This window comes from Gorilla gorilla, chromosome 2 (assembly GCF_029281585.2).
Source record: "Gorilla gorilla gorilla isolate KB3781 chromosome 2, NHGRI_mGorGor1-v2.1_pri, whole genome shotgun sequence".
NCBI classification, from domain to species: domain Eukaryota; kingdom Metazoa; phylum Chordata; class Mammalia; order Primates; family Hominidae; genus Gorilla; species Gorilla gorilla.
This window is the reverse complement of record NC_086017.1, coordinates 210989078-211005177: the sequence shown is the minus strand read 5'-3', so window position 1 is coordinate 211005177 and position 16100 is coordinate 210989078. Positions and strand designations below refer to the sequence as shown.

The 16100-nt window shown below is 38.7% G+C and overlaps 1 protein-coding gene and 1 non-coding gene across 12 annotated transcripts in view; both read left to right on the top strand.

Moving 5' to 3' along the window:
- LMLN (leishmanolysin like peptidase) overlaps window positions 1-16100 on the top strand; it is an 85604-nt gene that overhangs the window by 25037 nt on the left and 44467 nt on the right. For 10 of the 11 annotated variants that reach the window (XR_010133086.1, XR_010133085.1, XR_008678426.2 and 7 more), the window contains exons 7-11: window positions 809-914; window positions 2425-2519; window positions 7185-7302; window positions 12824-12931; window positions 15895-15971. Coding sequence is in view for 7 of the 11 variants with exons in the window: in XM_031013434.3 (XP_030869294.3) it covers window positions 809-914; window positions 2425-2519; window positions 7185-7302; window positions 12824-12931; window positions 15895-15971 (504 nt within the window). In the remaining 4 variants the exon portion in view is untranslated. The remainder of the gene's footprint in view (window positions 1-808; window positions 915-2424; window positions 2520-7184; window positions 7303-12823; window positions 12932-15894; window positions 15972-16100) is intronic. The other variant, XM_055382795.2, reaches the window with a different exon arrangement.
- Window positions 11226-11334, top strand: LOC115935555 (U6 spliceosomal RNA). The gene has a single exon (XR_004071163.1). It is a non-coding gene; the product is annotated as a U6 spliceosomal RNA (small nuclear RNA).

Sequence of the window (16100 nt, the reverse complement as noted above, 5' to 3'; positions counted from 1 at the left end):
AGAAAATATAAAGTATTTAACAATTTAAATAAGATAAATGTACTTTATAAATAGGCAGTTATACTTTGATGAGGTTTGTGGTGTTTCTATGTAAGATGTTAAGATAGTGGTAGGAGAACTGAGCTTGGGGTTCCTCAGCATTGTTCATTGGCCACAGCTTTTGAAAGACAGGGAGGCGCATGGTGGAACTGAATTACTCTGGACTCTTGAGTCCTAGTCTGCCTTTGGACTTGCAGGTTCTAGGCACAGAGAGAGATGTAGAAGTGTGTAGATTCTAAAGGGTGTAGAATTTGGAAGAAGATGATGGGAAGGTAGAAATATTTATGTGAATGTAGGCAGTGTTGGAGCAGGAGAAAGGGAATAGCAAACAGATAAGAAGGGCCAGCGACTTTCAGCAATCTGAACCACTCATTTATTGCCCCATTTGATAACTGCTTTCCTCTCTACCTGCTTGTCTCTGTGCCCGTAGATATACTGAAATGCTGAAGTAAAATATGGATTTTGCAACTAAAATAGTGTTAGAATTTGAGCCTTTCAGTTCATTCTTTTTTGGGTATTATATTGATATATTTCAAAAATTCACATTAAAGTATAATCAAGTATGTCCTTTTGTGGAAACGGGGGTTGATTTTCCATGCCATAGGAAAGCAGAGGATACATATCTTAAAAGTAAGATAGTGATGGTACAAAATTGCATTGGATACTTTGCAAAGATTTTTCTGTCCTTGAGCAGTATTTGATGGAGAAGTAAATGTTAATAAATATTGTTCTGGATTGTAATTTAAAAATTCAATGTCTGTTTTGACAGGCCAATAGCAGGATATGCTAACCTGTGTCCAAATATGATCTCTACCCAGCCTCAGGAGTTTGTTGGGATGCTGTCCACAGTGAAACATGAGGTTATTCATGCCCTGGTAAATTGTAGCCTTACTGTTCTTTCCTTCATGCCTTGATTTTCTGCTTAGTATGTTCTCATTTTTATACATATATTCCACTTTAAGATGATGTGGATTCCTAGACTCATGTTCGTGCACATGTACCCTAAAACTTAAAGTATAATAATAATAAAAAAAAATTCAAAAATTAGCGGGGCATGGTGGTGTGCACCTGTCGTACCAGCTACTTGGGAGGCTGAGGTGGGAGGATGGCTTGAGCCCAGGGAGGTTGAGGCTGCAGTGAGCCAAGATTGTGCCACTGCACTCCAGCCTGGTGATAGAGGCCAACTTTGTATCAAACAAACAAACAGAAAGATTTATGAAGCTTTTTCCTCTTTTAAAATTCTAAGATTGAAAAATGAACAATACTGAAAGGCTTATGGAAATATATAGACACGGCAGAGCCCTGGGCTGCTGCTGCTGCTGCTGTTTGTTTGTTTTTTGAGGCCCCATGATGGCCCACTGCAGCCTCAGCCTCCTGGGCTCAAGTGATCCCACCTCAACCTCCAGAGTAGCTGGGACCACAGGCACGCACCACCATGCCCTGCTAATTTTTGTATTTTTAGCAGAGATGGGGGTCTCGCCATGTTGCCCAGGCAGGTCTTGAACCCCTGGGCTCAAGTGATCCCCCCGCCTCAGCCTCCAAAAGTGCTGGGATTACAGGCGTGAGCCACCGCGCCCAGCCCTTCTGCTGCCACTTCTGATAACCATGTGAAAATCCTTATAGGGAGAAAGTAGTAATGACTTGCCACTTCCTCAAATTAAAGGAAAGGAAAGTGTCAGCTAAATATTTTTTTACATGTTTATTTGAACACATACGAATGTTTATTTTCCCAGTAATTTTTAGTTAAATTTATTGTAAGCAAGTGTCAGTCTTGGCCACGTATCTCAGTGTCCAGCTTCCATCTTTTCAGCTCTGGTCCAGCTCTTGTTCAGAAGTGATACCTGATAGCTGATACCTTCTCAAAAAAGGAAGAAGGGCCGGGCGTGGTGGCTCTCGCCTGTAATCCCAGAACTTTGGGAGGATTCTTCTATATATATAAGAAGGCCAAAATAACTTTAAAACGCAGACAGACTTTCAAAACCATTTCATAATGTACACACACACACACACACACACAGAGCAAACAGGAATTAAAAACACAACAGCTGGTGTTCTTTATGGTTTTAAAATTCTAGTCGTGCTTGGAAATGTAATTATACGACAGTAATTAATGTTTGTAGTATTTCTACCGAATATAAATTTAAAATATATCATACATTTTAGAAAATTTCTTGTTAGAAATATTTACCTCAAGTAATCAGAATTTAAAATTTATAAATATGGAACACTTAATTGTTGTTCAATTCCAGCGTAGGAGAAGTTCCTACAGAAGCACTGGCGTGGTGCTTCTACGTTCCCGTTAGTATCAGTGCTCTCTTTTGATCGCAGGCCTGTAATCAGCCTTGATGTTTTTCACTTGAAGACATTTTGAACTTCTTCTTATAGGGTTTCTCTGCTGGGCTGTTTGCATTCTACCATGATAAAGATGGAAATCCTCTCACTTCAAGATTTGCAGATGGCCTCCCACCTTTTAATTATAGGTATTTTTGTTGTTGTTGTTCTTGTTCTCCTCTTTTAGGAGGGTGCTAAGACTAGAATCTGAGAATCACAGTATATTAGATGCCATAAATAATAATGTCTTCATGGCAAACCTAAGGAAATTGTAGATATTAAAACAAAATGGGATATAAGAGGCCATTTTATGAAAACATAACTTGTGAGATGTAAGTAAGGAGGAGAGAGATACCCACACACAAGAACCATTCGTAAGCTGATAATTTGCAGTGCTTCCTTGCATTGAGGATATTCCTCAAAAGCATCAAACCTTCTGGCCAGGCACAATGGCTCATGCCTGTAATCCTAGCACTTTGGGAGGCCAAGGTGGGCTGATTGCTTGAGCCCATGAGTTCAAAACCTGCCGGGCAGCGTGGCAAAACCCTATCTGTACAAAAAAATACAAAAATTAGCTAGGCATGGTTGCATGCGCCCGTAGTCCCAGCTACTTGGGGTGCTGAGCAGAAGGATCAATTCAGCTCAGGAGGCTGAGGCTGCAGTGAGCTGTGATCACGCATCTGCACTCCAGCCTGGGTGACAGAGCGACTGTCTCAAGAAAAAAAAGAGAAGCCTTCCAGTAAAAACGAAGATAATAGAGTAATAAATTTCAGTTGTTACAGATATAAAGAATTGGATTTTGCTTTAACTGTATTTGGGGAAACTGTTAATCTTGAAGTATGAATGATAAAGAGAGATTGGAGTGATTAATAAGGTAAAAACTTTATTTTCTGGCTGGCTTTGTTCACTACTTGTGTGTAAACATTGCCTTGCCATGGAAAAACAGGAATTAAAAACAACCTCTCTAAGGCATGGGTAGATGAACAGATACGTGATAACAAATACAACAAAATGTTAATTACAGAATCTAGGTGAGCTGGTTGATTATAAGGGTGTTTAGTAAACAATTAATGTTCTGTATGTTTGAAAATTTTTTTTCTTTTTCTTTTTTTTTTTTTTGAGACAGAGTCTCGCTCTGTCGTTCAGGCTGGAGTGCAGTGGTGTGATCTTGGCTCACTGCAAGCTCCGCCTCCAGGGTTCACGCCATTCTCCTGCCTCAGCCTCCCTAGTAGCTGGGGACTACAGGCACCTGCAACCATGCCCGGCTAATTTTTGTATTTTTAGTAGAGACGGGGTTTCACCATGTTGGCCAGGCTGGTCTCGAACTCCTGACCTCAGGTGATCTGCCCGCCTCGGCCTCCCAAAGTGTTGGGATTACAGGCATGAGCCACCGCACCCGGCCTATGTTTAATATGTTTGAAAATTTTTTTTTTTTTTTTTTTTTTGAGACAGAGTCTCGCTCTGTCGCCCAGGCTGGAGTGCAGTGGTGCAATCTCGGCTCAGTGCCAGCTCCGCCTCCCGGGTTCACGCCATTCTCCTGCCTCAGCCTCCCAAGTAGCTGTGACTACAGGCGCCTGCCAACATGCCCGGCTAAATTTTTGTGTTTTTAGTAGAGACAGGGTTTCACCATGTTAGCCAGGATGATCTCAATCTCCTGACCTCGTGATCCACCTGTCTCGGCCTCCCAAAGTGCTGGGATTACAGGCGTGAGCCACCACGCCCGGCCAAAATTTTTACAAAACAGTATTGGAAAAGAAAACCCTCTTTATATTTTCTGTTCTTTTACTGAGAATGAAAGATTTATAGGGAAAATGGTAGAAGTAGTCTAGGGAATAAGCCAGAAAAAAAATGACTTAGGTTACAGGGAAAAATAAAAATTGATATCCATCGTAATTTTCTATAATAGATAAATGTGTTACTTTTGTAGTAGTGCTTTTATTTATGCAGGGTAGATTTCCCAAACTGGGATTGCTGATTTAAAATCTGTTTACACTATAAATTTTAATAGAAACTGCCATGTTACGTTTTTTTTAAAAGGTATAGCAAAGCACATTCCCACCAGGTGTGTATGAGTGCTTTTGTTACCACTTTATCAGTATTGGATATTCTAGATCTTTTTTATTTTTAAGCCCAATTTGATGGATTAAAAGATGGTATCTCGTTGTATTTCCAGGACTATAGTGAGGTTTTAGCCATTTGCATTTTCTCTTTGTACACTGCCTATTTATTTTCCTTGTCCAGTCTTTTAGGTTAATTTTCCCTTTCTAATCACGTTGTAGGAGTTCTTTATAAATTAGAGATATTACTCCTTTTTCATGCTTATTATAACTATTTCTCCTAGTTTATCTTTTTATTTCATTTATCATGCTTTTGCCATGTATAGAAAAGTTTTTAAGTTTTTTATCATTAAATTCATCTATCTTTTTTTTTTTGAGATGGAGTCTCACTATATTGCCCAGGTGGGTCTCGAACTCCTGGGCTCAGGCAAGCTTCCTGCCTCTGTCTCTCAAGCAGCTGGGACTACGGTCACGTGCCACTGTACCCCGATGTTTTTTTCTTTGTTGCTTAAGGCCTCAAAAGATTATAAAAATATTCTCCTACATTTATTCTAGTAAATTATTATTCGATTTCTTTACATTTATAGCTTCAATGCATTTGAAATTTTTTTTGATTTATGTATTTTGGGATTCTTTGTAAGGTGCATATATGTTTATAATTGTTATATCTTTATGCTGGATTTACCCTTTTTTTTTTTTTTTTTTGAGGCAGGGTCTCACTCTGTTGCCCAGGCTGCAGTGCAGTGGCACAATCACGATCACGGCTTACTGCAGTGTTGATCTTCCCAGGCTCAGGTGATCTTCCCACCTCAGCCTCCTGAGTAGCTGGGACTACAGGAGTGTGCCACCATGCTCATCTAGTTTTTTATTTTTATTTTAAATTTATTTTATTATTTTTTGAGATGGAGTCTCACTCTGTTACCCAGGCTGGAGTGCTGTGGCGCGATCTCGGCTCACTGCAACCTCCATTTCCCAGGTTCAAGTGATTCTCCTGCCTCAGCCTCCCGAGTAGCTGGGATTACAGGCATGTGCCACCACACCTGGCTAATTTTTGTATTTTTAGTAGAGGTGGAATTTCACCATGTTTGCCAGGTTTGGTCTCATACTCCTGACCTCTAGTGATTTGCCCATCTCGGCCTCCCAAAGTGCTGGGATTACAGGTGTGAGCCACTGCACCTGGCCTGTGTAGTATATCTGTTTCTCCTTTTACTTTCCACGTATTTGTGTTCTTTAGTCTAAACTATGTCTCTTGTAGATATATAGTTAGAGCATGTTTTTAAATTCATTTTTCCAATTAACCCTGTTCTGCCTGCTACAGTGGCTGTCAGGTTGCTGGTTTTCACCATGATTGTGGGCTGTCGGTTTTCAAGGCTGCCCGAAAGCTGGAGAGAGGGCATGGAAACGCACCACACCGCTCCTGTTTCTACGGAGATTCGTCGATTTTTCATGAATAAATGCTCTCTGCATTGCTATAAATCTTTGATTAATTTCCAAAGTTTAAGAAGTTGATTTCACCAAGTTGGGTGGTTTTTTCATTGCTTTTTTCATAGAGGAGAGAATTTTGAGAGACTTTTACTCTGTCATTTTTGCTTCTGACTTTCTGGAATTTATTTTTGTATGTGGTGAAAAAGGGATTTAACCTTTTTTTTCTAAATGGATAATCAGCTTTACAGCACAGTTGTTAGATAAATTCTACTTTCCCACTAAATTAATATGGCATTTTGTTGGTTATGTTTCCTTATATACTTGGATATCTGTGAACTTGCTTTCATTTTATCCTGTACACTTCTCAAAAGGAAGTAATTCATCGTCATCTTAGCCAAGTGCTAGCTATGTGAACTTGAACAAGTTACTTCATCTCCCTGAACTTTTGTCTCTTTATCTGCAAAATAGTGATGATAATCTCATAGGGTTGTTGAAAAGATGAAATTTAAAACACTTATCAGGGCTAGGCCCAGTGGCTCACGCCTGTAATCCCAGAGTTTTGAAAGGCTGAGGTGGAAAGATGGCTTGAGGCCAGGAATTCGAGACCAGCTTTGGCAACATAGCAGATCTTGTCTCAACAAAAAATAAAAAATAAATTGAAAACAATTTTTTTGGACTGGATTTCATTCTGTCACCCAGGCTGGAGTGCGGCTGTGTGAACATAGCTCACTGCAGCCTTGAACTCCTGGGCTCAAGTGATCCTCTTGCCTCAGCCTCACGAGTAGCTGGGACTACAGGCACACACTACCATGCCTGGCTTATTTTATTTTATTTTATTTTATTTATTCTGTTTTTGAGACAGGGTTTTGCTCTGTCACCCAGTCTGGAGTGCAGTGGCACGAACATGGCTTACTGCAGCATCAACCTCCTGGGCTCAAGTGATTCTCCTGCCTCAGCCGCCTGTGTAGCTGGGACCACAGGCCTGCACTACTGCGCCCAGCTAATTTTTAAATTTTTTGTAGAGACAAGGTCTTCCTGTATTGCCTAGGCTGGTATCAAACTCCTGGGCTCAAGCAGTCTTCCCACCTCGGCCTGCTGAGGTGCTGGGATTACAGGTGTGAGCCACTGCACCCAACCAAAAAATTAAATTTAAAAAAATGTAGAAAGGAAAATACTTATCAAGTACTTTGTTTGGACTTGATACATAGGAGGTTCTCAAACATTTTAATTTCATATTGATATTTATAAAGACTTTTTACAGTAAATGTAAATATTTTTACATTTAAAATGGTGAATTTTCAGTAATAATTGTGTTTAATTCTATAATTACAGTCTGGGATTATATCAATGGAGTGATAAAGTAGTTCGAAAAGTGGAGAGATTATGGGATGTTCGAGATAATAAGATAGTTCGTCACACTGTGTATCTCCTGGTAACGCCTCGTGTTGTTGTAAGTATTATCAGACTTCACGTCTCATGAGCCATCTGTTCTTTTCCTTTACTGTGGTCCTTTCTTTACTCATCATTATTGTTTAAGAACTTATAATATTTTAGAGCCTATAGTAGGAAAAGTCATATAAAGGGAATGCAATGAAGCTACGGGCCACAAGAAATCTGAGGAAATGGAAACTTGGCAATGGCTCTCACGGCTCCTATCCCACCCAGTGCTTTAGGCCAGTGCCTCCCCTGTTGTGATGCCTCTTAGGACCACTGGTACTATTTCTATAATGACTGATCATTTTCTTTGGTGTCTGTATTAGTCAAGGTTCTCCAGAGAAACAGAACCAATAGGATGTGTGTATATATCTATACATCTGTATACACAAAGAAACAATACGAGAGAGGAGGGAAGGAAGAGATTTCTTTTTTTCTTTTATTTTCTTTCTTTCTTTCTTTTTTTTTTTTTTTGATACAGGGTCTCACTCTGTCACCCAGGCTAGAGTGTAGTGTTTTCGGCTCACTGCAACCTCTGTCTCCTGCGCCAAAGTGATCCTCCTACTTCTGCCTCCCAAGTGGCTGAGACTACAGGCACGCACCACCACGCCCAGCTAATTTTGTTTATTTTTTTGTAGTGATGAGGTCTCACTATGTTGCCCAGGCTGGTCTCGATCTCCTGGGCTCAAGCAGTCCTCCTGCCTCAGCCTCCCAAAGTGCTGGGATTACAGGCATGAGTCACCACACTTGGCCAAGAGGTAGCTTTTGAGGATTTGGCTCACATGACTGTGGAAGGTTGGCGAGTTCAAATCCGATGGGATAGGCCAGCAGGCTGGAGACTCAGGGGATTGTTGCCCTTGGAGTCCAAAGGCAGAATGACTTCTTATTCAGGGGAGGTCAGTCTTTGTTCTCTTCTGGCCTTCTCCTGATTGGGTGATGCCTACCCACATTATGGAAGGTGATCTTTACTTCAGAGTCCACTCATTGCAATGTTACTCTCATTCAAGAAAACACCTTCACAGAAACATCCAGAATATCTGAGCCAAATATTTGGGTACCATGGCTATTCTCCTTTCCCCTTTTCCTTGACTTTGTACAGCTCTCTGACTTCTAAAGTTCTGCACTGCTCTTGGGCTATTTCCCATCTCTGAAAATCTCTAACTAAAGGACAGATAGAACCCAATGATCAAGGTTTTATTCTACTGAGCAACTTTTTTTTTTTTTTTGAGACAGTTTCCCTCTTGTTGCCCAGGCTGGAGTGCAATGGCACGAGCTCGGCTCACTGCAACCTCTGCCTGCTGGGTTCAAGTGATTCTCCTGCCTCAGCCTCCCAAGTAGCTGGAATTACAGGCTCCCGCCACCATGCCTGGCTAATTTTTGTATTTTTAGTAGAGACGGGGGTTTCACCATGTTGGTCAGGGTGAGACCCTGTCTCAAAAAAAAAAAAGAAAAAAGGAAATTTCTTCCTCCCCTCATCTCATATTCTTTCTCTGTGTGTACATACATATAGATGTATACACACATCCTATTGGTTCTGTTTCTCCGGAGAACCTTGACTAATACAGACACCAAATGATCAGTCATTATAGAAATAGTACCACGGATCCTGAGGTATCACAACAGAGGGGGCACTGGTGACCTCAGGTGATCCGCGCGCCTTGGCCTCCTGAAGTGCTGGGATTACAGGCGTGAGCCACTGTGTCTGGCCAGAATAGATTTTTTGGACAGCTAAAAGTGACAAACCTTTAGTTAGACTAAGAAGATGCAAATAACATAAGAAATGAAAGAGGAGACATTACAGCTGATACCACAGAAACACAAAGGATCATGAGAGACTATTATAAACAATTATATACCAACAAACTGGATAACCTAGAAGGAATGAACAAATTCCTAGACAAATACAACTTATGAAGACTGAATCATGAAGAAATAAAAAATCTGAACAGGCTAATAACGAGTAATGAGATTGAATCAGTAATAAAAGTCTGCCATCAAAGAGAAGCCCAGGACCAGGTTCACTGCTGAATTTCACCAAATGTTTAAAGAAGAACTAATAATCCAGTCCTTCTCAAACTTTTCCAAAAAATTGAAGAGGAGGGATTACTTCCAGACTTTTTTTTAACAGGGCAGCAATACTCTAATAACAAATTTAGACAAGGCCATAAGAAAAGAAAATTACAGGCTAATATTCTTGGTGAGCATAAGTACAAAAATTTTCCAACAAGATACTAACAAGCTGAATTCTACAACACGTTAAATAGGTCATCCATCATGATCAAGTGAGATTTATCCCCAGGATGCAAGGATGGCTGAACATAGCAAATCAGTAAATGTGATCCATCTCACTGACAGAATGAAGGACAAAAACCATATGATCATCTCAATAGATGCAAAAAAATCATTTAGCAAAATTCAACATCTTTTTATGATAAAAAACTGACCAAATTAGGTACAAAAGGAAGATACCGCAGCACAATAAAGGCCATATAAGAGACACCCACAACCAATCTTATACCCATTAGTGAAAAATGGAAAGCCTTTCCTCCAAGATCTGGAACACTCTTACCACTTGTACATAGTATTGGAAGTCATCGCAAGAGCAGTCAGGCCATAGAAATAAATAAAAGGCATCCAGATAGGACCAGAAGAAGTGAAATAGTTGCTGTTTGCTGATGATCTTATATATAGAAAACCCTAGAGACTCCATCAAAAAATTATGAGGATTAATAAATACAGTAAAAGTTGCAGGGTACAAAATCAACACACAAAAATTAGTAGTTTTCTATATACTAACAGAAAACTACCTGAAAAAGAAATCAAGAAAACAATCTCATTTACAATAGCTACCAAAAAAAAAAATTCTTAGGAATAAATTTAACCAGGGAAGTAAAAGACCTGTACACTGAAAACTAGGTGAAAGAAATTGATGCAATAAATATAAAGGTATCCCATGTTCATGGAGTAGAAGAATTAGTATTGTTAAAATGTCCATACTACCCAAAACAGTCTACAGATTCAGTGCTATCCCTATCAAAATTCCAATGTCATTTTTCACAGAAGTAGAAAAAAAATCCTCAAATTCATATGGAACCACAAACACACCAAAAAAAAAGAAAAAGTAGCCAAAACAATCATGAGCAAAAAGAACAAAGCTGTTCAGGCAGTGTGATGCCTCCAGCTTTGCAGTATTTCAAACTGTACTGCAAAGGAATAGTAATTAAAATGTCATGGTCCTGGCATAAAAATAGGCACATTGATGAATGGAACAGAATAAATTATGATTAATTTATTGACTTGATTATGATTAACCAATTATGGTTAATTGATTTTTAATAAAGGTGCTAAGAATACACAATGGGAAAAAGTCTCTTCAATAAATGGTGTTGGGAGAACTGGATATCCATATGCAGAAGAATGAAATTTGACCTTTATCTCACACCATATATACAAAAACCAACTCCAAACATATTAAATAAACTTAAGACCAGAAACTGTAAAACTACTAGAAGAAAACATAAGGGGACAACTACATGACGGTTTGGGCAATGAGTTTTTGGATTGGACCCTCAAAGTGCAGGCAACAAAAATAAAAACGGACAAATGGGATTACATCAGACGCAGAAGCCTCTGCACAGCAAAGGAAACTAAAGTGTGAAGAGACAGCCTAGAAACTGAGAGAAAATATTTGCAAGCCATACATCAGAAAAGGCATTAATATCCAAAATACGCAAGAAATGCAAACAGCTGTGTACAAACAGCCCATTTAAAAAAATGGGCCAAAGACCTGAATAGACATTTCTCAAAAGAAGACATGCAAATTGTGAACAGGTACGTGAAAAAATGCTCAACATTACTAATCCTTAGGGAAATGAAAATTAAAAGCACAATGAGATGTCATTTTATGTCTATCAGATGACTGTTAGCAAAAAGACAAAAGAGCTCTCGCTTTGGCAGCACAAAGACTAAAATTGGAATGATACAGAGAAGATAAGCATGGCCCCAGTGCAAGGATGACATGCAAATTCATGAAGGATTCCATATTTTAAAAAGAAAAGAAAAGAAACAAAAGATAAGAAGTGTTGGTGAGGATGTGGAGATAGTATAAATTAGTACAGCCATTATGGAAAACTGGAAGTTCTTCAAAAAACTAAAAATAGAATTACCATATGATCCAACAATCCTTGTTCCGTGTTTACACAACAGATTTGAAATCAGTTTGTCAAAGAGATGTTTGCACTCCTGTGTTCACTGCAGCGCTATTTACAACAGCCACATTCCAGAATCAGCCTAAGTGTCCATCAGCAGATGAGTGGGTGAAGAAAGTGTGTTATACACAATTGACCCTTGAACAACATAGGTTGGAACTGCTCAGGTCCACTTATTTGTGGACTTTCTGTCACCTCTGCCACCCCTTAGCAAGACCAACCCCTCCTCTTCCTCCTCCTCAACGTGAAGACAAGGATGAAGACCTTTATGAGGACCCACTCCCACTTGATGAATAGTGAATATCGTTTTTCTTACTGACGATATTTTTTATAACATTTTATTTTCTCTAGCTTTATTGTAAGAATACATCACATAATACATAACATATACAATATATGTGAGAATTGACTGTGCAGTTACTGGTAAGGCTTCTAGTCCATGGTAGGCTATTAATAGTTAAGTTATGGGGAGATCAACAGTTATACACGGATATTGGACTGCACAGGAAGTTGACGCCACTAACACAATGGAATACTATTCAGCCTTAAAAAGGCAGGAAATTTTGTCATTTGTAAGAACATGGGTGAAACTGGAGAACTGATGCTAAAAAAGGAACAGAAAGACAAATACCTAATGTTTTCACATTTCACATGTGACATCTAAAACTATTGAACCCCGAAGCAGAGGGTAGTGGTTATAGAGGCTGGGGTGGGGGAAAATGGTAAGGTGATGGCCAAAGGGTACAAAATCACAGATGGGTGTAACACTTTTTTTTTCTTTTTTTTTGAGATCTGTTGCACAGTGTGGTGAATATGGTCAATAGTAGTGTATTGCACAGATTTAAATTACTGAGAGTAAATTTAAAATATTCTCACAAAAAATAAGTATTTGAAATGATGGCTATATTAGCTCGATATAATTATTTCACATTGTATTCATAAATCATAACATCACTCTGTACTCCATAAATATATATGGTTATAACTTGTCAATTTAAAATAAAATAAAAAATTTTAAATTGTTATTGACATGAGTTACAACTGTCAATCATCCTAGTCTATAACATTTTTTAGCTATATGTTACAAAAGTGAAAATCTTCAGAGAGAAGAAAAGATACTAAGAGAAGTAGTAATTTCCTAGCAAAGAAGAGTGTGACTGCATTAAAATATTTAGTTATATTAAAAACCATATTTTAAAAAGAAATTCTCCTTTCTCAACGAAGTAATTCTTTAATGTTAACTTATTATATTCATGTGATGAAAAGTTTGCCATTATCTTACGGTACTTTTGTACCATATTTGTTTCTGATTTTTTTTCTGGTTCTTAGGAGGAAGCACGAAAACATTTTGATTGTCCAGTTCTAGAGGGAATGGAACTTGAAAATCAGGGTGGTATGGGCACTGAGCTCAACCATTGGGAAAAAAGGTTATTAGAGGTCAGTTTGTTTTTAAGTTTTCCTAGACTTTATTTAATGAAAATAATTCATAATTATGGTAAAAGTTATTCAAGCAGGTTATAAACTGAAAAATGTTTACGTCCCTTTACCCCTTCAGCTCTCCAGATGCACTTTCCAGATACAACCACTCCTTAGTTTTTTTGTATATACTTTCATAAATGTTACATATGTATGTGTGTGCAAACACATGCTGAATTGTCTGTTTTTTCATTGGTTCACATATTTATGCAACTTTTTTCACTTTTTCCAAGGCACTATAGGTGCTTCTGCTGTAGTGCAATGTATGCTTTCCTGAAAAACCTTTTTCTTCACAATTGGACACTAAAAATAATAAGACTTGTGGGAAAAACAAGTAAACAGATCACTAACAGAAACAAATAAGTCATATAGAACTATGAGCTCCGTTTTAAAAAGACATCAGATTTTCAATAAATGAAGTCCTGTATCTACTCTAGTATTTTATTAAAATTTTTATATTTTTTAGAGACAGGGCCTCACTGTGTCATCCAGGCTGGAGTGCTACAGCTATTCACATGAATGATCATAGCACACTTACAGCCTCGAACTCTTTTGGGCTCAAGCAGTCCTCCTGCCTCAGCCTCCCAAGTAGCTGGGACCACAGGCAAACACCACTGCACCCAGCCTACTCTAGTCTGTGTGTTCATTCGTTTGTTCGTTCTTTTCTTTTGTTTTCTTTTTTCTTTTCTTTTCTTTTCTTTTCTTTCTTTCTTTCTTTCCTTCTTTCTTTCTCTCTTTCTTTTTCTTTTTCCTTTTCCTTTCCTTTTACTTTTCTTTTTCTTTTTCCTTTTCTTTTAACTTTCTTTTCTTTCTTTCTGTCTCACTCTTCTTGGTCAGGCTAGAGGACAGTGGCATGATTTCAGTTCACTGCAGCCTCAATCTCCTGGGCTCAAATGCTTCTCTCACCTCAGCCTACTGAGTAGCTAGGAATACAGGCAGGTGCCACCACACCCAGCTAATTTTCTTTTTGTTCTTTCAGTAGAGATGGGTTTCACCATGTTGCCCAGGCTGACCTCAAACTCATGGACTCAAGCAATTCACCCGCCTCAGCCTCCCAAAGTGTGGAGTTACGGGCATGCATTCCGCACCTGGCTACTCTAGCATTTCTTTACCTTCAACATCAGCAGTAATAATAACCCATGGTAGCTGGATGAGGGATTGTAAATCTGAGTATTGAGGACAGGGGTAAAATGTACATAGACTTGGGAGAACCATACAGTAAACACTTGCACGCAGAGCCGCTGGCTACACCGAGCAGCACATTATACACAGTACAGCATTTTTGTGTTGCTGTGTTTGGCTGTCTTAGTATACTTGGTGTTTAGGCCTCATCACAAAATAGTCATATGCAGGGAAAAATCAATGAACCAACGTGATTCCTTGTTATACTGATGCCATTCCCTTATTTACGAATTTCACATGAGTTCATTCACATCGCAGAAACACATGCTTTCACAGAATAAACTGTATACTTGGATCTACTCATTTTTTCTATATGAATGTAGCAAAATAGTTCTGTGTTAATGAACACAGTTCATGGTTTAAATTTTGTGTTTTAGAAAATGTAATGAGCAACTTATCTGTGATACCCAGGATGGGGTTTCAGGTGGTGTTTTTAGATTCAACTAAGCAGTCAAACTCACAGGACCTAATCAAGCCATGTTGAGAAAAGATTCCCTTCGAGAAGGATATTAGAAGGAATACACAGCGTGCCAGCGCAGTAGAGCCAGGCATTCCTCTTGGGCTCCACATAGCAGTGGAAGGGCTGTCATCTGTGCCTCTCTCCCTCCCCATGCAGCTCAAGTACCAGAGCACAAGACCACAATAGACAGATGGGAGGACCAGCCTGGCTTAGAAAGATCATGTCCCAAATAGGAACCAGTATCTTTTTATTTTTAGAGATCTTCTTAAATAGATAGTTGCAGCTTATATACATCATGCCTAAAGTTAATACAATTCTGGAAAGAATGAAATTAGTGCTTGTGATTACTGTTCTTGTCTAGGTGACCACAAAGTAACAATGATGGAAACTTATGGAAGGGACATACATTTATTCCTCCCATGGGAAGTGTGGTTTTTTTTTTCCTTAAGAAATGTTCTTAAGTGACTCCCTTTAGAAAGCTGTAGATTGGCCAGAAATGAAAATGTTTGTGCTTTTCAGCAGAAGCGCTGAGAGTAGTAATTTCATTAACTTCTGTCAAATCAACTTTGTGTCCTTGAACTATTTTTTTTTTTTAAAGCGTGGTATCACAGTACTTGAGATGGCCATCTGGTGTTCAGTGGAAATATTTAAAGAACACTCAGAACTGTCCAAAGATGAAATAAGCTCTGTAAGAGGCATTGAAGTCCTCATCATTAGGTGACCTCCTGATAGGAATTGTATGATGTGAATTAAAATATTGGGTAGATGGTAGAGCATGATGATATTTTAGACCTTTCAAGGAAATCCTTTTACCCCATGATTCTGTCCCACTTGTTTTGCATGTTACACATGTTTCTGTGATCACAGAGTTGAAGGTGATGAAAACATTTTCGGTGTAATTCAGACAGCTGTTCTCCCTGACCCCAAATTATCTGTGCATTTGCCTCAATCACCCACTTTGCTTTACCTGGAGAGTATAATATTTCTGTAGTATTTCTGTTTCCATATAGATTTATCTTCATTCATCACAGAGTTCTAAATGCCAGCTTCCTGCCATTCCAAGGGAATTGAACACAATGGAAGCACTTAGGGCAGAAAATAGATTTCACTTCAAGGTTCAGTCTAGTCATCTTAAAGGTTTATGTATTTCACCACTTTTAAGTGAATGTCTTGTCAGCCTCTCACAGTTGAAACATTTTAAATATGTATATCAGAGGAATTGCAGAAAATATTAGGAGTTGCAGAGAATCTAGTCTAATTAAACTCTGTTGGTGATTTTCAGAATGAAGCGATGACTGGTTCTCACACTCAGAATCGAGTACTCTCTCGAATCACTCTGGCATTAATGGAGGACACCGGGTAAGACAGCTGTGACAAGAGGATATGAATTGTTTATGAAAATGAAATTAATACTGAGCTTATAGCTTAAGAAAATGCTGACATTTTATGCTGAAGCAAAATATACTTATTAATTATTTGAATCTTGTA